The following is a 16,713-nucleotide window of genomic DNA, read 5'->3' on the forward strand; positions in this document are numbered from 1 at the left end:
TCATGCTGACCACATACTCTGTTATGTTCCGTATGACAACTGTTAATCTTAGGAAATTCCACAACCTTTGCATAGGACCCATCAAATCAAAGGTCAGTGTGAACTGTTACGTCGAAGATAGCTTGAGTCAGAGCTGACCATTGGGCAGCATTTCCTGCACCTGCACATGAGCTCCCTGTGGTTTTTGACATTTTAGCTGTTATAAGCTGATGGAGAAAGATGTTCATAGCCACAGCTCAGCCCCTGAATTTTGAGCTATGGTTCTAATCGATCAGCATTAGGGTATGCATTCAATAAACCATCCCTGTCTGACATAGATCAGTGTTTGTGTGGCTTGTGGGGGCAACTCCTGGACCCCAACGGGTATATTGACTTATACCTGTAACACGCTCAGTAACCTGAGATAGAAGAATTACCTTGTTAGAAGCCAGCATTACTACTGAGTGCATTACAGGCCTGTCTGGGTTAAATTGTGAGATGTTGTCTAAAAAAGAAATAAAACAGGTAAAAATAAAAGTATTTCTGAAGGCAAAGAGCCACATTAGTTTTGTAGGTTTTTTTTTATTTGATTGATTTAAATGAGATGGGGACTTACATCCTTTTGCTGCCTTCTAGGAACACTAATGCTCAATGCATCCTAGCAATGAAATAGAGGAGAAAACCATGCAGTATGGTGGGCAGGTCTATAATCCCAGCTACCTGGAGAGCTTAAGCAGGAAGATTTCATAATCAAGGTGTGCCTGGACCTCAGAGTGAGCTTAAGGACAGCCTCAGAGACCCAGGGACACTGTGTCTCATAACAGGAAGTAAAGAGGCTATATGAGTCGGCAGTAAAATACACCCAGTCATGGATCCCACGCACAATCCCAGCACTACAAAAGCAAACAAATAAAAAAAAAGTAGCTATTAATTTCCAAAATGATCTTGGAGTATCGGAAATAAAAATTATACATATTTGATGACCATGGCATCCTGTGCTGTTCTAGTTTTATGCCTCCTTGACTTTTTTTTCCTTGTAATTTCAAGAACTGTAACTGATCCACGTTTCATCACAGATAAGGGAGGGGATCAGGAGCCCCAACACTTCTCTGATAAGATATTGGTAGCAAGGGTTGCTGAGGACGGGCTCTGCAGTGGTGAAGTCACCAGTAACTTGCCCATATTTCTGTAAACAACTTTGTGCCTATTTTCATGGCAAAGAACCCTGACTCGACTCCGTGGATTTTGCGTCAATAAAGAGACATGAGAGTAAAAGTGAGGACTTCTTAGAAAGAAGATATGGTTCCACAAGAGGGACAGGGGTTAACAGGCATAAGAAGAGGTAAAAATGACCAAACGACACCATATATGAGTAGGAAATCACCAAAGAATAAAAAGTAGAGGAATGAATGAATGAATGAATGAATGAAAGAATAAACAAACAAATTTTAAATTGCAAAAGCCAGGCATGGAGGCACACACATAGAATCCCAGCACTTACAAGGCAGAGGCAAGGACACTCACATGTATGTGAGGGCCAATCTGGGCTACATAATGAAACCGCCTGAAAAAGAAAAAAGGGATAAGGAAGTAAAGACAGGAAGGAAGGACAGAAGGAAGGAAGGAAGGAAGGAAGGAAGGAAGGAAGGAAGGAAGGAAAATATGAGGGAAGGAAGGAAGGAAGGAAAATAGGAGGGAAGGAAGGAAGGAAAAGGATAGAAGCAAGCAAGCAAGCAAGCAAGCTAGGCCCAATGGTGCAAGCTGTAAAACACCAGCTATTGCATAGCTTGGGGCGAGAGGATCACAAGTTTCAGAGTAGCCTGGTCTACAGTGTGAGACTACTACTAATTTTTAAACTTTAACAACAACAATAAAAGCTATGTCTCATAACTCTATTGGCTCTAGCTATGAAAGGAGTAGGTACTATCATTTGTAAGATTTCTGACACAAATTCTACATGAATTAAAATAGAAGCAGGATTAGGCTATAATCTAATTACAACTGAATACTCTTTGGCATTTGAGCTCATAAGTCTGCTAGGAAACTAGAAAGATAGTGTGTGTGTGTGTGTGTGTGTGTGTGTGTGTGTACTTATTTATAATATATTTATAGAGTTTACAGACAGCTTATGTATAAAACAATGCTAACAAACATGATTCCCTTGCATTAGAAGGTAATTTTTAATGTGCCAAGTGTTTAAAGGTAACGCTGAAATGCAGGGAAGAAAATATGGTGATCTAAAAAGAAAAACATAGTAAACGAACTGCAATAATATCATCCTAGAGAAGAAAGTGGCCAAACGGGTCTGGTTACACATCCAAAAGTCAATGTCAAAGGGAAGCAACTATAAATATAAAACATAAAACAAAAAGGGTTTCACAAGAAAACATATGGCTGTGACTATGGACTGGGCATGGAATGCCTGATCAGTACAAAAAGGCACTCACAAAATTTAAAAAGCGAGCAATTCGTGTCTGTTTAAAAAAAATAATAGCATTAGGAGGTCTGGAAAGGCATCAGTGTATTAGTGAGGGAGAGGCTCTGGATTCACTCTTCAGTGGGGAAAGGGGAGAGAAGAGGACAAAAGAAGAGGTGGGGAAAAAAATCAGTAAACAGGAAAGGATGATATTCACTGCAACTACCCACTTTTGAAAAGCAACCTTTAAGAAAAGACACAGGCCAGGCATGTCACAGGTGCCCTATGCCTTGAATCCCAGAACCCAGGAGGCAGAGGCAGGTAGATTATCTGTCAGTTCAAGGTCAACCTGGCCTTCATTATGAATGCACCCTGATGGTGCCTGCAGGAATTGTGACTGGATCTTCTGAAACAAGGACAGCCAGGGCTATGTCAGAGAGACCCTGCCTCAAAAGAGAAAGGAAGGAGGGAGGGAGAGGAGGGGGTAAGGGAAAAAGAAAGAAATGAAAGAGAGAGGCAGAGGGTGGGGGAGGGAGAAAGACAGCCCCCCCCCAAAAAAAATCGAAAACTTGATCAGCCACTTCTCAAACTGGAAACAGAATAATAAGCAGGTGTTCCTTGTCACTGGTCACCAGAAAAATGCAAACTATGCCACAGTGCAAAGCCTCCGTCCCTGCACAAGAATGGATACTATGAGCAGAATGGAGAAATCACAAATGGTGACAACGTAAGAAACATCAGATGTGAGACCTTTCATCGAGTACTATAAGATGTGTGTCTAGGACAAGGAATTAAGATCTTTCTAGTTCCCCCACCTATAAGACATTTATGCTAATGTTTTAGTTTTCCCCACCCATTAAAACTTTTATTTCCACACAGGTCCACTGCTCTATTCCGGAAACTTGATGGCCTGGAGCAGTGACCCCTTCCCCCTTCCTTTCCCGTCCACCAGTTTCTGTTTGTTTGTTTGCTTGCTTGCTTGTTTGTTTTTCTTTTGTAAGTAAGATTGTAAGGCCGCCAAGCCAACCGCAGGGAAAAGACACAGCCACCTCTAGAGTTAGCATAAAAAACAAAGGTGCTTTGTGTGTATTTGCACTTCTGAGCACACCCTCTTGCTGCAGGGTCTTGCCTTGTCCAAACCCTTTATGGGGAGGGGCAGTCTCATCCTTTGCAACCTGGAACATATTTCTAAGAATGAAGAGGAATCTTTTGATTTGGAATTTGCATGGGAATATTTATAACATTGAAAACTATTGTATTCTCCAGTCCAGGTGAGTACATACATCAATATTCAACAACATTCAGCCACACTCTCCATACTATTCCAAACTGGAAATACCACAAAGAGCCATGAACAGCAGAGTTTCCCACTGAATTGATAAAAGACTTAGACAGTGGAATATCAAATGACATTACAGCTCGTTTCAAGATGGCTGAAACTCTCATAGAGTGAGTGAAAAAATACACAAAACAAATGTAGACAGTGTGGTTTTATATATGAAACCTGCTAGGTAGGACTCCAGAGGGTAAGGGAAGAACAGACTACCTGTGATGGCATTGACGTTCTGGTTTATTAATCTAATTACATGGGGCTGTTCAGATGTGGAAAAACTAAAAGGCTAAAACTGAGTCTAAATAGATGGTTCAGAGTATAGGGTGTGTAGATGCTTGCTGACAAACAGAGGAGTTGAGTTCAATTCCTGAGGCATGCAGGTTGGAAGAAAAGATTTCTACAAGTTCCCTGACCTGTACATGCACCATGGCACACACATGTTGGTACACACATATATGCACACACTACACACACACACACACACACACACAAACACACACAAAACCATACAGACATACAGACATTACATAGAGAATAAGTTAAAAAATAAATTAAAATTTAAACATAAACACATACAAGCACACACACACACACCATACAGACAGATAGATATTACATACACACAGAGATAATAAGTTAAACAATAAGTTAAAATTGAAACACACACACACACATCATGCAGACAGATAGACATTACATACACAGAGTAAGTTAAAAAATAATTTAAAATTAAAATTGAAACACACACCATACAGACAGACACACAACATATCATACAGACACACAGCACACTAAATACAGACAGACACACATTACATACACACAGAGAATAAGTTAATAAAGTAAGTTAAAATTTGAACACACACACCATACAGACAGCCACACAACACACAATACAGACACACAGCACACTAAATACAGAAAGACAGACACACATTACATACACACAGAGAATAAGATAAAATAAGATAAAATTGAAATACACACACACCATACAGAAAGACAGACTCACATTGCAAACACACGGAGGGAGAATAAGTTTAAAAAAATAAGTTAAAATTGAAACAAATACAAGACGCCGGAAGCAGTGAGTCCCACACCTTTTAAACGGAGAAGTCTTCAGTGACCTCCTCTCTCCGCGCCCTCTCTCCCAAGCGTGCGGGCAGGCTGGCCTGTGAACCGGAAGTCTCACTGGCTGGGACAGCAGGCTTCTGGAAGCGCCCTTAGCCCCGCCCCTTCCGCCCATAGGCCTTCCCGCCACCCGTCAGTCTCCGCGCGGCCTGGCCTGCTGAAGTCCATTGCCGAGGCAACGACGCGGTGTGGGCCCTTCGGCCCTGCCAGCCAGGATGAACATCCGCAATGCCCGACCCGAGGACCTGATGAACATGCAGCACTGCAACCTGCTCTGCCTGCCCGAGAACTACCAGATGAAGTACTACTTCTACCATGGCCTGTCGTGGCCCCAGCTCTCCTACATCGCCGAGGACGAGGACGGCAAGATCGTGGGCTACGTCCTGGCCAAGATGGAGGAGGACCCCGATGATGTCCCCCACGGACACATCACCTCGCTGGCCGTGAAGCGCTCGCACCGGCGCCTCGGCCTGGCCCAGAAGCTGATGGACCAGGCCTCACGGGCGATGATCGAGAACTTCAGCGCCAAGTACGTGTCCCTGCACGTCAGGAAGAGCAACAGGGCGGCCCTGCACCTGTATTCTAACACCCTCAACTTCCAGGTTAGTGAGGTGGAACCCAAGTACTATGCCGATGGGGAAGATGCTTACGCCATGAAGCGGGATCTCGCTCAGATGGCTGATGAGCTGAGGAGGCAGCTGGTGCTGAAGAAGAGCAGATACGTGGTTCTGGGCTCTGAGGAGAACCAGGAGGCCCAGGACAGCACACTTCCGGATGCCGAGGAGGCCTGTCAGCCCGAGAACCCGGCAGGCAAAGGCAGTGAGGCCTGTCAGCCCGAGAACCCAGCAGGCAAAGGCAGTGAGGCCTGTCAGCCCGAGAACCCGGCAGGCAAAGACACTGGCAGCCACAGCACTGATGTCCAGGACAGCTCAGAGTACTTGGATTCCACCTCCTAGAGCATTGCCTGAGGTATTCTCTTCCTTGGCCGGGGCCCCTCTGTATCCCCTTTGCGTCATATCTTGGCCAGCCCAGTCCCATCGTGTCCTACCCTTTTGTATTTCTGCTAGGTTTCTTCCTGCATGCAGTGAAGGTATTCACGGTGTTACCTTTGCCATATTCTTGCTAAAAGAAAGATTTCTTTTTGAAATCCAACAAGTGTTTTTTTTGTTGTTGTTTTGTTTTTCATAGAAAACAGAATGTGTCCAACAATATACTATGCAGCCAGAGAAAGCCAGAATGACAATGAAGGAAATTTGACAAAAGAATGTTCTGGCCTCTTCAGAGAAGTAGCAGCATTTTAAAGAGGGAGGGCATGCGCAGCTGGGGGTGTAGCTCAGTGGTAGTGGTCCTGCTTAGCACGCAGAAAGCCATGGATTTGGTTCCCATCACCACCATCACCACCAAAACAAAACAAACACAAGAATTTTCTATTAAACTAAAGAGAATAGCAACCAACCAACCACTGGGGGCACTGTTGTAATCTTCATTCAGGCAAACCAAGAAGAAGGTTTCTAGGCACTCAGGCGAAATTTGAACGTGAACTCTTTTTCTATTAAGTGTGCTAAATGTGAAATGAAGTAATTATCTTACAAAAATATTTTTTTTTACTCAGATTAACTAATGTGATGCCTAGAATTTGTTTTAAAATACACCAGCAAAATTAAAGGGACAGAAAACCAGTTCTGGTCAGGAGTTCAAATAAGATAAATAGCCTAAAAAAGGAAGGGGCATGCTGGGGTGCTGGGGAGCGATAATCTAGCCTGATAATGGCTGTGGGTTTGATCTTAAGAACTGCAGCAAAGGTCTAAAAATAAGAACGGCAGCAACTGTCGAAGGCGAGAAATGTCTCCTTGTGGGTTCCTTATGCTGTCTTTTCACTCTGGGATTTGTGAACATTTACACAAAAACTTAGAGCAAAGTATTATACTTGCTAAAAACACTCTAAGAAGCCACTAATGCACACATAGTAGCATATGTCTATAATCCCAGTTCTCATGAGCTACAAGGATGTTGAGTTTGCAACCGTCCTGAGTAGTGAGATCATATTTTTGTCTATTCATATACCGTTAAGGAAAAGAAAAGCAGAGCTGGCGTGGGCTAACGGCACCTGCAGCCAAGCTTGATAGATTAAATTTCAATCCCTGGGACCCATGTGGTAGAAGAGAACCAAATCCCAAAAGTTGTCTTCTGACCTCTACACTTGTGCCCGTAAATACACACAAATAATAAAAAAAAATTTTTTAAAGCTACTATCTTAGGAACAGGCTTAGTTTTACTAATAAAATACCACAGTAGTTCTTCCAGAAGAACATGTCACATAATTCAAGGGTCCATGTGCGAACAGCAGTTTTAAAGTTTCAGTGGGATTCATCTGATCCAGGATCAAGGAAGAATGTAAAGGGGGAAACTAAAATTGAACAAAACAGATATGTCATCAGATTTCTACCTTATGGAAGGTCTTATAATCTTCCTAGACAGTGGTAGACATTCACTTGCCTAATGTGCACAAGGTCCTGGGTTCCATACTCAGCAAAAAAAATAAGGGAGAAGAAAGAAAACATCTAACACAAAAAATTTTTTATCACTAAAGAATTTATTTAATTTAAATAAACAGAATTTTTTTAACATTACATCTTTTAAAAATCTCTCTGGAAGGATATAGGAGATACTGATCACCTCTGGTGTCTCTTCAGTATTGTTAGTTGAGAACAGGGCTAATGAAAGTATTCTAAATTGCTATGTACGAAGTATAGTAAATTCAGAAGCCCTTCGAACCTGAGAAATAAAGTCAATGGAAGCATCTGCTCATCCATCAGATAAAAAGACCAGAAAAGATTGATTCTTGCATGGTGGTTACAACGTTTGTGTATGTGGCATAATTACATCTTAGTTTCCTATATTCAGTTCACCTCCCTTCCAGGTGGAAATCTCCTGAGATGATTTCCCATCCTTCTAGACCAGCTGGCCTTGAATTCTATAGGATTCACCTGCTTTTGCCTCCTGACTTCTGAGACAGTCCTGTGACCCCATCTAATGCTTCCTCCTTGTTCTTCATTTTTTGGTCATATCCAAAAAGGACTTTGCTCTGTAAAAAGATCCACCTAGAACATGTCTGGGCAGTGCCTTTGCTAATCTGGGAAAGCCTAAGCCAAGGACCTCTACCTGAGGAGGTGGTGGGTGGGGTGTTCCAGAAGGCACCACAGTCATATGGATTATAAGGAAAAATCATTGAAATAGGGTTGTCAAGGTTTCTAATATCTGTAACAATAACACATGTGCCCCAGTAGAGCTAAGAAACGAAAGTCTAGCAGTATGAGTATTTATTAGTTCTCTCCGAGCAGATTTTAGAAGAGTATAAATTGCATTTGAGATGCCTGCCATGGCCACACTGTGGTATGAACTTACGATTTTATTGTGACAGAGCGCTAAGTATAGCAAGTACCACGAGCCATACATTCACAATCGAAACAGATGCAAACTTTCAGTCCCTGCTTCCTACTCCCGTTCTCTAGAATAATGTCTCCATCTGTTCATGCACGTTTAGGAAGCAGGGAAGAGAGTAAATACAGAACTTCTTATAGGCTTTAAAATCAGGACCAATTTACAGTTAATGGCAAGAGAGATAAAGAAGTGTAGTTGAGCTTGTCCCAGGAAGGAAAGGGAGGTATTCTGGCAAACAGCGCCATTTCTTCCACAGTGGGAAACCTTTTAGTTATGGCATGGGTGTGAGAAGCTGCTTCATGCCCAGCCAGGAGCAGAGGATCCCTATTCCTCCCCTTTAAGACATGCCCCAGGGAATTCTGGGGATCCACTGAGGGTTTTTACATAAACATGTAGCATGTTTGTTCTGCTTTTGCACACATTTGGGCAAGCTAACAATGAGATTCTGCCACTTTGTCTCTTTCAAGTTTGAAAGAAATTATCCCTCCACTCTACTATTCCTCATGTCATCACAAGCTTAACTGGGTCCCTTTGAACAGTCACAGCTCATAGCTTTGCTAGAGTAAGTGGGAAAAGGCATCAGTGAAGCCAAAGAGAGCAAGGGAGAACCGAGGTTGGGCTGTGGAAGTAGCGCTGCTCTGCTGTAATTTGGTCCTCCTCCTCCTCCCCCTCCCTCCCTCCCTCCCTCCCTCCCTCCTGTGGAGCCAGAGTTCAGATGCATATGGGAAAAGCCCTAAAGAGAACGATTTTTCATTTTCTTTATTTCCATTTTTCAGGTGAGTAGGACAGTTGAGGAATAGGGACTGAGTGTCTTCACCCTAGAAATAATAACGAGAATTACTCATTAGTAATATTCCTGTAGTGCTCACTGTGTTGCCGCAACTGTTCTCGGGACTGCCCAAATTAGTCCTGGTACCCCTGTGAAATAAGTGGGAGGAATACTCCATACAGGTCAGGCGTGGTAGAGAGCAGTGCATACAACAGTTAGTGAGTGGAGGATATGACTTAGCCACTCAGGCCCCACAGATACGAAGATTAAATAGGAGAGCTCTGGTCCTGCTAAGCACCTCTCCCACTGTAGGTTCTGCTGCTGAGAGAAGCTGAGAGTGTCTGTGTAGCTCCCTTCCTTCACATTCGTCATGGTGAGAGGTGTGGCTGAGCAGCAACAGTTGGCAGGCTTGGAAGAAAGATGCAGTTGAGAACTAAAATAGCTCTCACTGACAAGCTCCAGTCAAAGCACTCAGCAGAACCAAGGCTTGGAAGCAGCAGAGTTTCTAGGGGGCCACAGCAAAGTAGACAGGTCAGTTCAAAACATGCTAGTTGAGGCAGGAATGGTATCTAAATCAGCTTGTCTCCTGGCAGGAAGTGTTTGCCTGATGCTTAATAACAAAAAGGAGAATCAAAGTGTTAGCATTTTTGGTCAAGTTAGCATCATTGCGTGAACTAAGGTTACTTCCCTGACTTTCACTTTTCTAGTTTATTCTTCCTGTCGTGAAGCTGTCATTCTAGCAGAAAGTTGTTAAATGTTCACATGAGCATTCACTGAAATAGACTGTTCTTAATTTTACCAGACAACTAATTATAACTGGAATGATATAATGAAACGTGGGAGAAGGTTAGGGACTGACAGGCTTGGTAAATTCCTAGTATAACCTTAGCCCAGATATGCCAGGACCTATAGATTTCAAATGCAGCTGCACTCTGTGACGATACAGAACATTGAGAAGAGATGAAATACCGTTTTCAAAAGCTGATCAGATAGAGTTTATTTGTTGAATTATTTATAATCGCTGACTGTGTCACCTTTCAATCAGTGTGTAATATACACAGACTGGCTGAAGCACTGACAGAGGTAACACATAAAAGCAGAGATTGATTTTCGTCTAAATCTCACTTTGTGTACTCTCCTTGCCCTAGTATTTAAAATCAAATATATTTACTGCCGAATAAAGTAAGAAAAAATACATTAAAACTACAAATGGAGAGTGTTTATTTTAAGAAGTCAGTGTAAATCTTTCTTAAAATATTCTATAATGACACTTTAAAAATTAATATCTCCAAAATACTACAGATTTTTCATATTGTAAAACCATAGTATTCTTTCTCTGTTTATAAGATTTTATTAACATCTCTTCTGCAGGTCTCCAAGGCCTACCATTCTGAAGCCTGGTGCTGTAGAGTTGGAGAGTGGCTTAGCAATGAAGAGTGCAGTACTCTTGGGGAGGACTTGAGTTTGGTCCCCAGCGCTACCTACAATTTCAGCTCTAGGGGACCTGACACTCTCTTCTGGTCTCCATAAACATAAATAGAAATAAAATTATGCAAATATGAGTGCCTAACAATATAAAAATTGAACTTAATAAGTTAATAGATTAAGGAATGCAATATATCTTTTGAAGAAAATCTTCATGAAAAGTATCAGTACTGTTTGCACGATACAAATTGACTTAGAACATAAATTACACTGTTATTTGACTTTTTCACTTTAGTTTCTTAAAATTTCCAAGCAGTATTTGCTGCAATAACCAAACACCCATAAAATACTTAGTGTTTTTCTAGTTATGCATAACCCTGCTAACATGTTCATTAAAAGCCGAGACAGGTAGTGCTAGTGTTTATAATCCATTCCTTCACATCTTCTTCTTCTAGGAGACCAAGTGTACTTCTTTTTATAAATAGGCATTTTTATTATTTTTAATTGCTTATATGTCTGTGAGTAGTTGAATGTAGGTGCTTGTGGAGGCCAGAGGCATTGGATCCCTCTGGAGCTGGAATTACAAGTGGTTGTCAGCCACCTGGCATGGTGCTGGGAACTGAACTAGGAACTCTGAAAGAACAGTACACACCTTTAACCTCTGAGCCGTCTCTACAGCCCCAGAGTACAAACCTTAAACACTAGATTTTGCATAACGTTGGCTCCTACTTGATTCTGGGTTATTCTGGAAACAGAGCTTTCTGTAATGATAATTTATGAACAAAAGTAAGTGTCTTGTAACTGCTCTGTGCATAAGAATAGCCTCTATTTTATAACTTTTGTATGCAAGGTAAATGGAAAAAGATAATTCATTTTTCTGGTTGTGATATTTTACTATTGTTTTCAGTTAAAAATAAGCAGAAACACTCCTAGCCCTTAAAAACAAAACAAATCTCGATCTATTGATACACCACACAGACATTTAGCTAACAAAGATTAGAGCTCATGTCTTGTTTATCTTTTGAAATATTGAACATGATGTTAATTGCTGGTAAACACGCAGCAGATAGTCATTGATGAGGTGACCAAGCCTTAAATTACATTGAAGACTCACAATCCATACTTCGGATTCCTGAGCAATTCTCACAGTAAGAGATGACTTCCGAGGCAGAACACTGCCTCTCACTAAGCAGGATAAGGTGTTTCATTTCTGCAGTGTTAAATCTTTCTTCTTTTTCTTTTAAGTGATTTGAAACAGTATCTCACTCTCTAGGGTAGGGGGACCTGGAAATAGTGACCCATCCGCCTGCTCAGCCCTCTGGGTGCTAAGATTACAGGCATGCACCATCATGCCCAGCAACGAACGTCCTTTTGAGTGAAATCGGGATGGGAAGATGACAAAAGAAGTATTTTTGTTTCTTTAGGTTTGAAATACATTCTCTAGGGCAGGTCAGCCCATGCCCACACTCTGCCTCCCTTTCTTAGAGGAAACTGGACCTACATATATTGAGAACTGCTTATGTGACCTGTTTAGGGTCACTTCTGTAAGAATTTTGTGCCGTGTGGTCTGATTCCCACAAATGTCCATGGGATCGTATAGAGTGTGGAGCAGACTGGTTATGGTTTCCGTAGTGATCTGCAGTTGAAAGCATATCCCTTGCACTCCTACAGTTTTTAGCTTGTTTGGGAATTTCATACATGTGTATAATACACATTGATCAAATACATCTCTCCTCCCTCCCCTATGGCCACCACCACTTAGCCTCTTCACTTCATGTGCTTTAAAAATGGAATGCTGCCTGTATGTGCATGAGTTAGAGCCCCCTACCGGAGCATGAATGCCCTCCAGGGACCGCGTGACTGAAGGAAACTGGCATTCTTCCATAGCGCTTTCAGGGCTGTCAGAGCCTGTGCCGTCCCTGCTAACTCACTCTCTTTTCTCAACAGCATCTCTGGTCTTCATGTCTCAGCCACATCTACTGTGAAACTTGGCTTAACTGCTGTGCTCTGCAGTATCCTCCCTGCTGCTCTGGGGTTATCTCCCAGTGACCCGAGTGGCTCTTCGTTTTCAACTCTCCAGAACCTTCCACATAGAGCTACTGTGATCATGAAGGAACACCTCAGCGCAAGAGCCAAGGAAGCTTGAGGCCTGCCGTGACAGAACATCTGGTGTCCGCTCACCATGCTGCCACTGTACTGTTTGTGGTGGTCCTATGCTGGCTTGTAGATACATTGCACAGTTGTCTCTTAGAAATGACAGATAGGAAGCAGGGACAATTCTGAAGGTGTCAGCTTACGGGTTTTGCCATTATTTATCTGGGTTTCCATCACTAAGGGAGTAGATGGGACCTTCAAGTTAGACCTGTGCCCCTTTCCTCTTCAAGTGCAATTTATCTGTTTCCTCTTGCTTTCTATGAAACTCCATGTGTCCTATCCTCCACATCCAAGGAGTATTTCCCCCTTTCCAGTGGGAAAACGTGACAAAGAAGGGCTCCACCACCCCTTACAAACTGTGGAAACTTTAAGAAGAGCGAGCAGTAATTAAATTGGACACTCATCTGCTTGTGCATGTCAGTTGCTTTTTGCCTTTTGTTTGCTTTCTTCTGCAATGATGTCACTTGCCATTTATTGAGGCATGCAGTGCTGTGGCACTTACTAACATGGGTAACCCTGTGAGGTGGGCATTATTATCTCTGTTTTACACATAAGAGATCGATCGGAAGCCGAGCGGGGGATGACGACTCAGGATTTCAACCCAGCTCAACCTGCGGGAAATCAAAGCCAAAGTTTCCTCTTTGCTCCTGTTTGAGCTCAAAATTTATTTGCAAAGCAATGTTAAAGTGTCAAATGACAGAAAGGAGACTCACTTAATATATGACAACCGACCACGTGTCAATTGTAAATATATATGTAACCTTCATTGTGATCCCTGTAGAGCGTCTCAGTAAAAGTGAAGGCAAAGGGCCTTGACTTTCCCGGAAACGTCCCAGATAGATGGACTTAGAACAGAGTGATCTTCTCATATTCTCTCAACATTAATTACCAAAGTATCCAACATGTTCATGTTCACATTTATGAAAACTGGAGTATATGGATTTACATCTAAGCCCTGACAGTAAGCAGCTGATGACAAGAGATGAGTCTGTTCTGTAATCCATCATCAGCCCTGCTAAGTACTTCTTACAAATCGGCCCCAGTGTAGAGAATGCCTGTCTCAGGGTAAAGGCTTGCCTGAGCAGACATAGAACTTTCTTTTTTCTCCAGGGAAGGATTTGCCATTTTGTGTGTCAACCTGGTCCTCAGTCTTTCCATTTTCCTTTTCTTTTTCTTTTTAATTTTCTCGCTTACTTCTGAAATGGTTTTATTCTTTCCCCTCAAGCATATGATTATCTCTTTATTTTTAAATATTACAGCTTTCTAACATCTGTCTCCAGGGCAGCATAATCTTACTGATAAAATATTCCGTGTTTTCCTTGAGCCCTTGTCAATATGTCTTCCTGGTAACAGCTCAGCAGATGGAGAAACAGAAGGAGTAGCCTCAGCTTACCTGAGTGATTTCTCTAGCCCAGCACCAGCCACATCGAGTCTCTAGTAACCCGATGTTAATCATTGCAGCAATCGGGAAATAAGAAAGGTTTCCAGACATTTGCTGTGCCCCTGCATAAAAATGCCAGTGCTTTTCTTTGTTACCAGGAGACATCAGAAATCCAGCAGTGCAGCAGCCTACCTAGTTTGGGTTATGACTGTTTAGATAATAAAAGTAAACAGTGTTCTAACATTGTTTAGGGCATAAATTAGAAAGTTCCCCGGTGATCCCAGGGGTGCGCTGGCTGCCGATGGAACAGAAGCAGTCAGTGGTCTTTCCATTCATTCCTGGGGATGGGAGCCTCTGACACTGCTTTCATAACAACACTGTTCTTTTCACACAGCAAATTATTCTTTTCTCTGAACAAACTGCTTACTTTTTACTTAAGCCTGGTCCTACAGAGACCAAAGCAAGGATGTAGAATAGCTCATGGTATGAGTGTAGTGTGGGGTAGAATGACTCACACCCCTTCTGAATGCATGACTTTACAGAAACTGGAGTGAACCCCGTTTCGTCATCAAATTGTTCAAAGCTCTTAGTCACCAGGACATAAAGTCTTGTGTAGTTGTGTCACCAACTGGTGAATGAAGCCTGTGGATTACATAGCTAAAGTCTGTTCTTCCCTTGACATAAGAGCAATAAGAAAGAGATGATATGAAATAAAATAATGGAATATTGGGGTGAAGGAGACACGCAGAGTAGTGCTGGAAATTGAGCCAAAGCTGGTAGCTTTAAAAGGATCAAGAAATAAAGGATTTTTTCACATTAGTTCTATGTAATGCTAATACTGACTAGTAACGGTCATCAAGGTCAACTGCTAAGCAGTCTGACACTTGTTAGATTACTTTGAGTTAGACCCTAAGAATTTAGAATCTCATTCACTCACAGAAATGCCATTTGCAACACTGTGTCAGAGGTTGATGGCCAAGTAATTTCAATAGAAAGTTCCAGACATATCATATACATATAATAAAAATGTTTGTTTATAGTGCATGAAGGGAATCAATGACAACCAACAGTTACATCTTATGATGGAATTCTCTGATGCTGAATCCTTGCGTGGCTTCCAGGAACTTGACCTAACTGGGTGGTCAAGACAACTGCAGATGCACAGAAAAGGTGGGGTTGGATGGTTGGGGCTCTGCTGGAGAATGCAGCACTATGGGAGCTCACAATGTTTATTACAGTTGGGTACACAGAGGCAGGGTTAGCTAACCCAGTAAGGAGCTATCCCTGTACAGAGAAGTCTTCGGGCCATAAATATCTTGAGGGAGAAAGCTATGGTGGGTAGACCTTTTCTGCACACATTATCAACATCTGCCTACAGACCAAAGAAGGTTTTGCCCTCTCTGCCTTACTCAAGAGTGAGGCGGTGACATCTTCCCATGAATCCTTGACATGGCCATGCCCAGGTCCACAGTACATATTCAGAGGATTCTCTGTTCCCCACAATGCTGAAGTAGTTTTCCCTCCCATCTTTAAAAACACGGGATTTCTTTTAAGATTTTACTTCTCAATTGTTTTTACATTTATTATGTTGGGTAAGCACATGTGCCACAGTAGTGCCCATGTGGAGGTCAGAGGACAACAATGGGAATTGGGTCCTCCTTTGTGGGTCCCAGGGAGCAAAGGGACAAATTCCTTTACCAGCTGAGCCATGACTTCTAATTCACACCTTAATTATTCTGTTCATTGACAATAAACTAACCCAGACATTAAAACTGTTTTTGATTCTAACATATTACAATAATTTGAAAAGATCTGCTGAGTGCCACCTCCCTCGCTTAAAGAGAATTTCTAGAATTGCTTCAGAATTATACAGGTACCCTGTTAGAGGTGTCATTCCCTTAGCTTTAGCTTTGGGAAGTCAGGTCTGGTATTGTAGGCATTTTCCTGGCAGTTGCTTTGCACAGTAGCATCTGAAAGTCACTGGTTACTGCAAGGCATCACATCTTAAAGAAGAATTAAAAGGAGATCTTTTGGGGCTGGAAAGATGGCTCAGCGGTTATGAGCACTGGGTGCTCTTCCAGAGGTCCTGAGTTCAATTCCCAGGACCGCAGGGTGGCTCACAACCATCTGTAATGGGATCCAGTGCTCTCTGCCCTGTGTCTGAAGACATCGACAGTGTCCTGTACATTAAATAAGTGAGGGGGGCACTTCCATCAGAATGCCATTTACACATCAAAGGAGGCTGGGAGCTCAACCGGTTCAACAAATTTACGTTTACTATAAATAGGAGAAGGCTTGAAAAATCTACTTTTTGGGGTTTTTTCTGTAAACCGAAATTGGTTCTCAAATAATTTTCCAACATTTTGCATAGGTGAGCGTTTGATACACTGACGAATTTGCACATGTTTGCGTGATGAGATTGCCCCATTCCTACTTTTCATCAATACTGTCTGCCCCGACTGTACCTTTACTTCTCAAGCAAACAGCTCCAAGCTTGGCCTTGGTTGTGTATGGCTCAAGCCTGAAGCGTGAGTGTGCTTACAAATCCCACTGAACCTTGTTTAGAGAAACGGAAGGGAGGGAAGGAGGGAGGGAGGGAGGGAGGGAGGGAGGGAGGGAGGGTCTCCACAGCCCTGTTAGGAGCCGGAGCTGCATGCCTCTACCTTTGTCTCCAGCTCCTTTTA

General features: G+C 42.4%; 1 protein-coding gene across 2 annotated transcripts; it reads left to right on the forward strand.

Annotated features, from left to right (window-relative positions):
* The first annotated feature begins 4,996 nt into the window (after nt 1–4,996).
* Nucleotides 4,997–15,817, forward strand: Naa11 (N-alpha-acetyltransferase 11, NatA catalytic subunit). 2 transcript variants are annotated; one of them, XM_032916944.1, is made up of 3 exons: nt 4,997–5,644; nt 5,684–5,828; nt 12,442–15,817. In XM_032916944.1, exons 1-2 carry the CDS (start codon nt 5,075–5,077, stop codon nt 5,813–5,815), a joined length of 702 nt encoding a protein of 233 aa, XP_032772835.1. In that variant the 5' UTR covers nt 4,997–5,074; the 3' UTR covers nt 5,816–5,828; nt 12,442–15,817. The 2 variants fall into 2 exon arrangements, with proteins under 2 accessions (XP_032772835.1, XP_032772834.1); XM_032916943.1 differs by having other exon boundaries at nt 4,997–5,828.
* The last annotated feature ends 896 nt before the right edge of the window (nt 15,818–16,713 follow it).

The sequence above is a fragment of the Rattus rattus genome, chromosome 11 (genome assembly GCF_011064425.1).
Source record: "Rattus rattus isolate New Zealand chromosome 11, Rrattus_CSIRO_v1, whole genome shotgun sequence".
Lineage (NCBI taxonomy): Eukaryota > Metazoa > Chordata > Mammalia > Rodentia > Muridae > Rattus > Rattus rattus.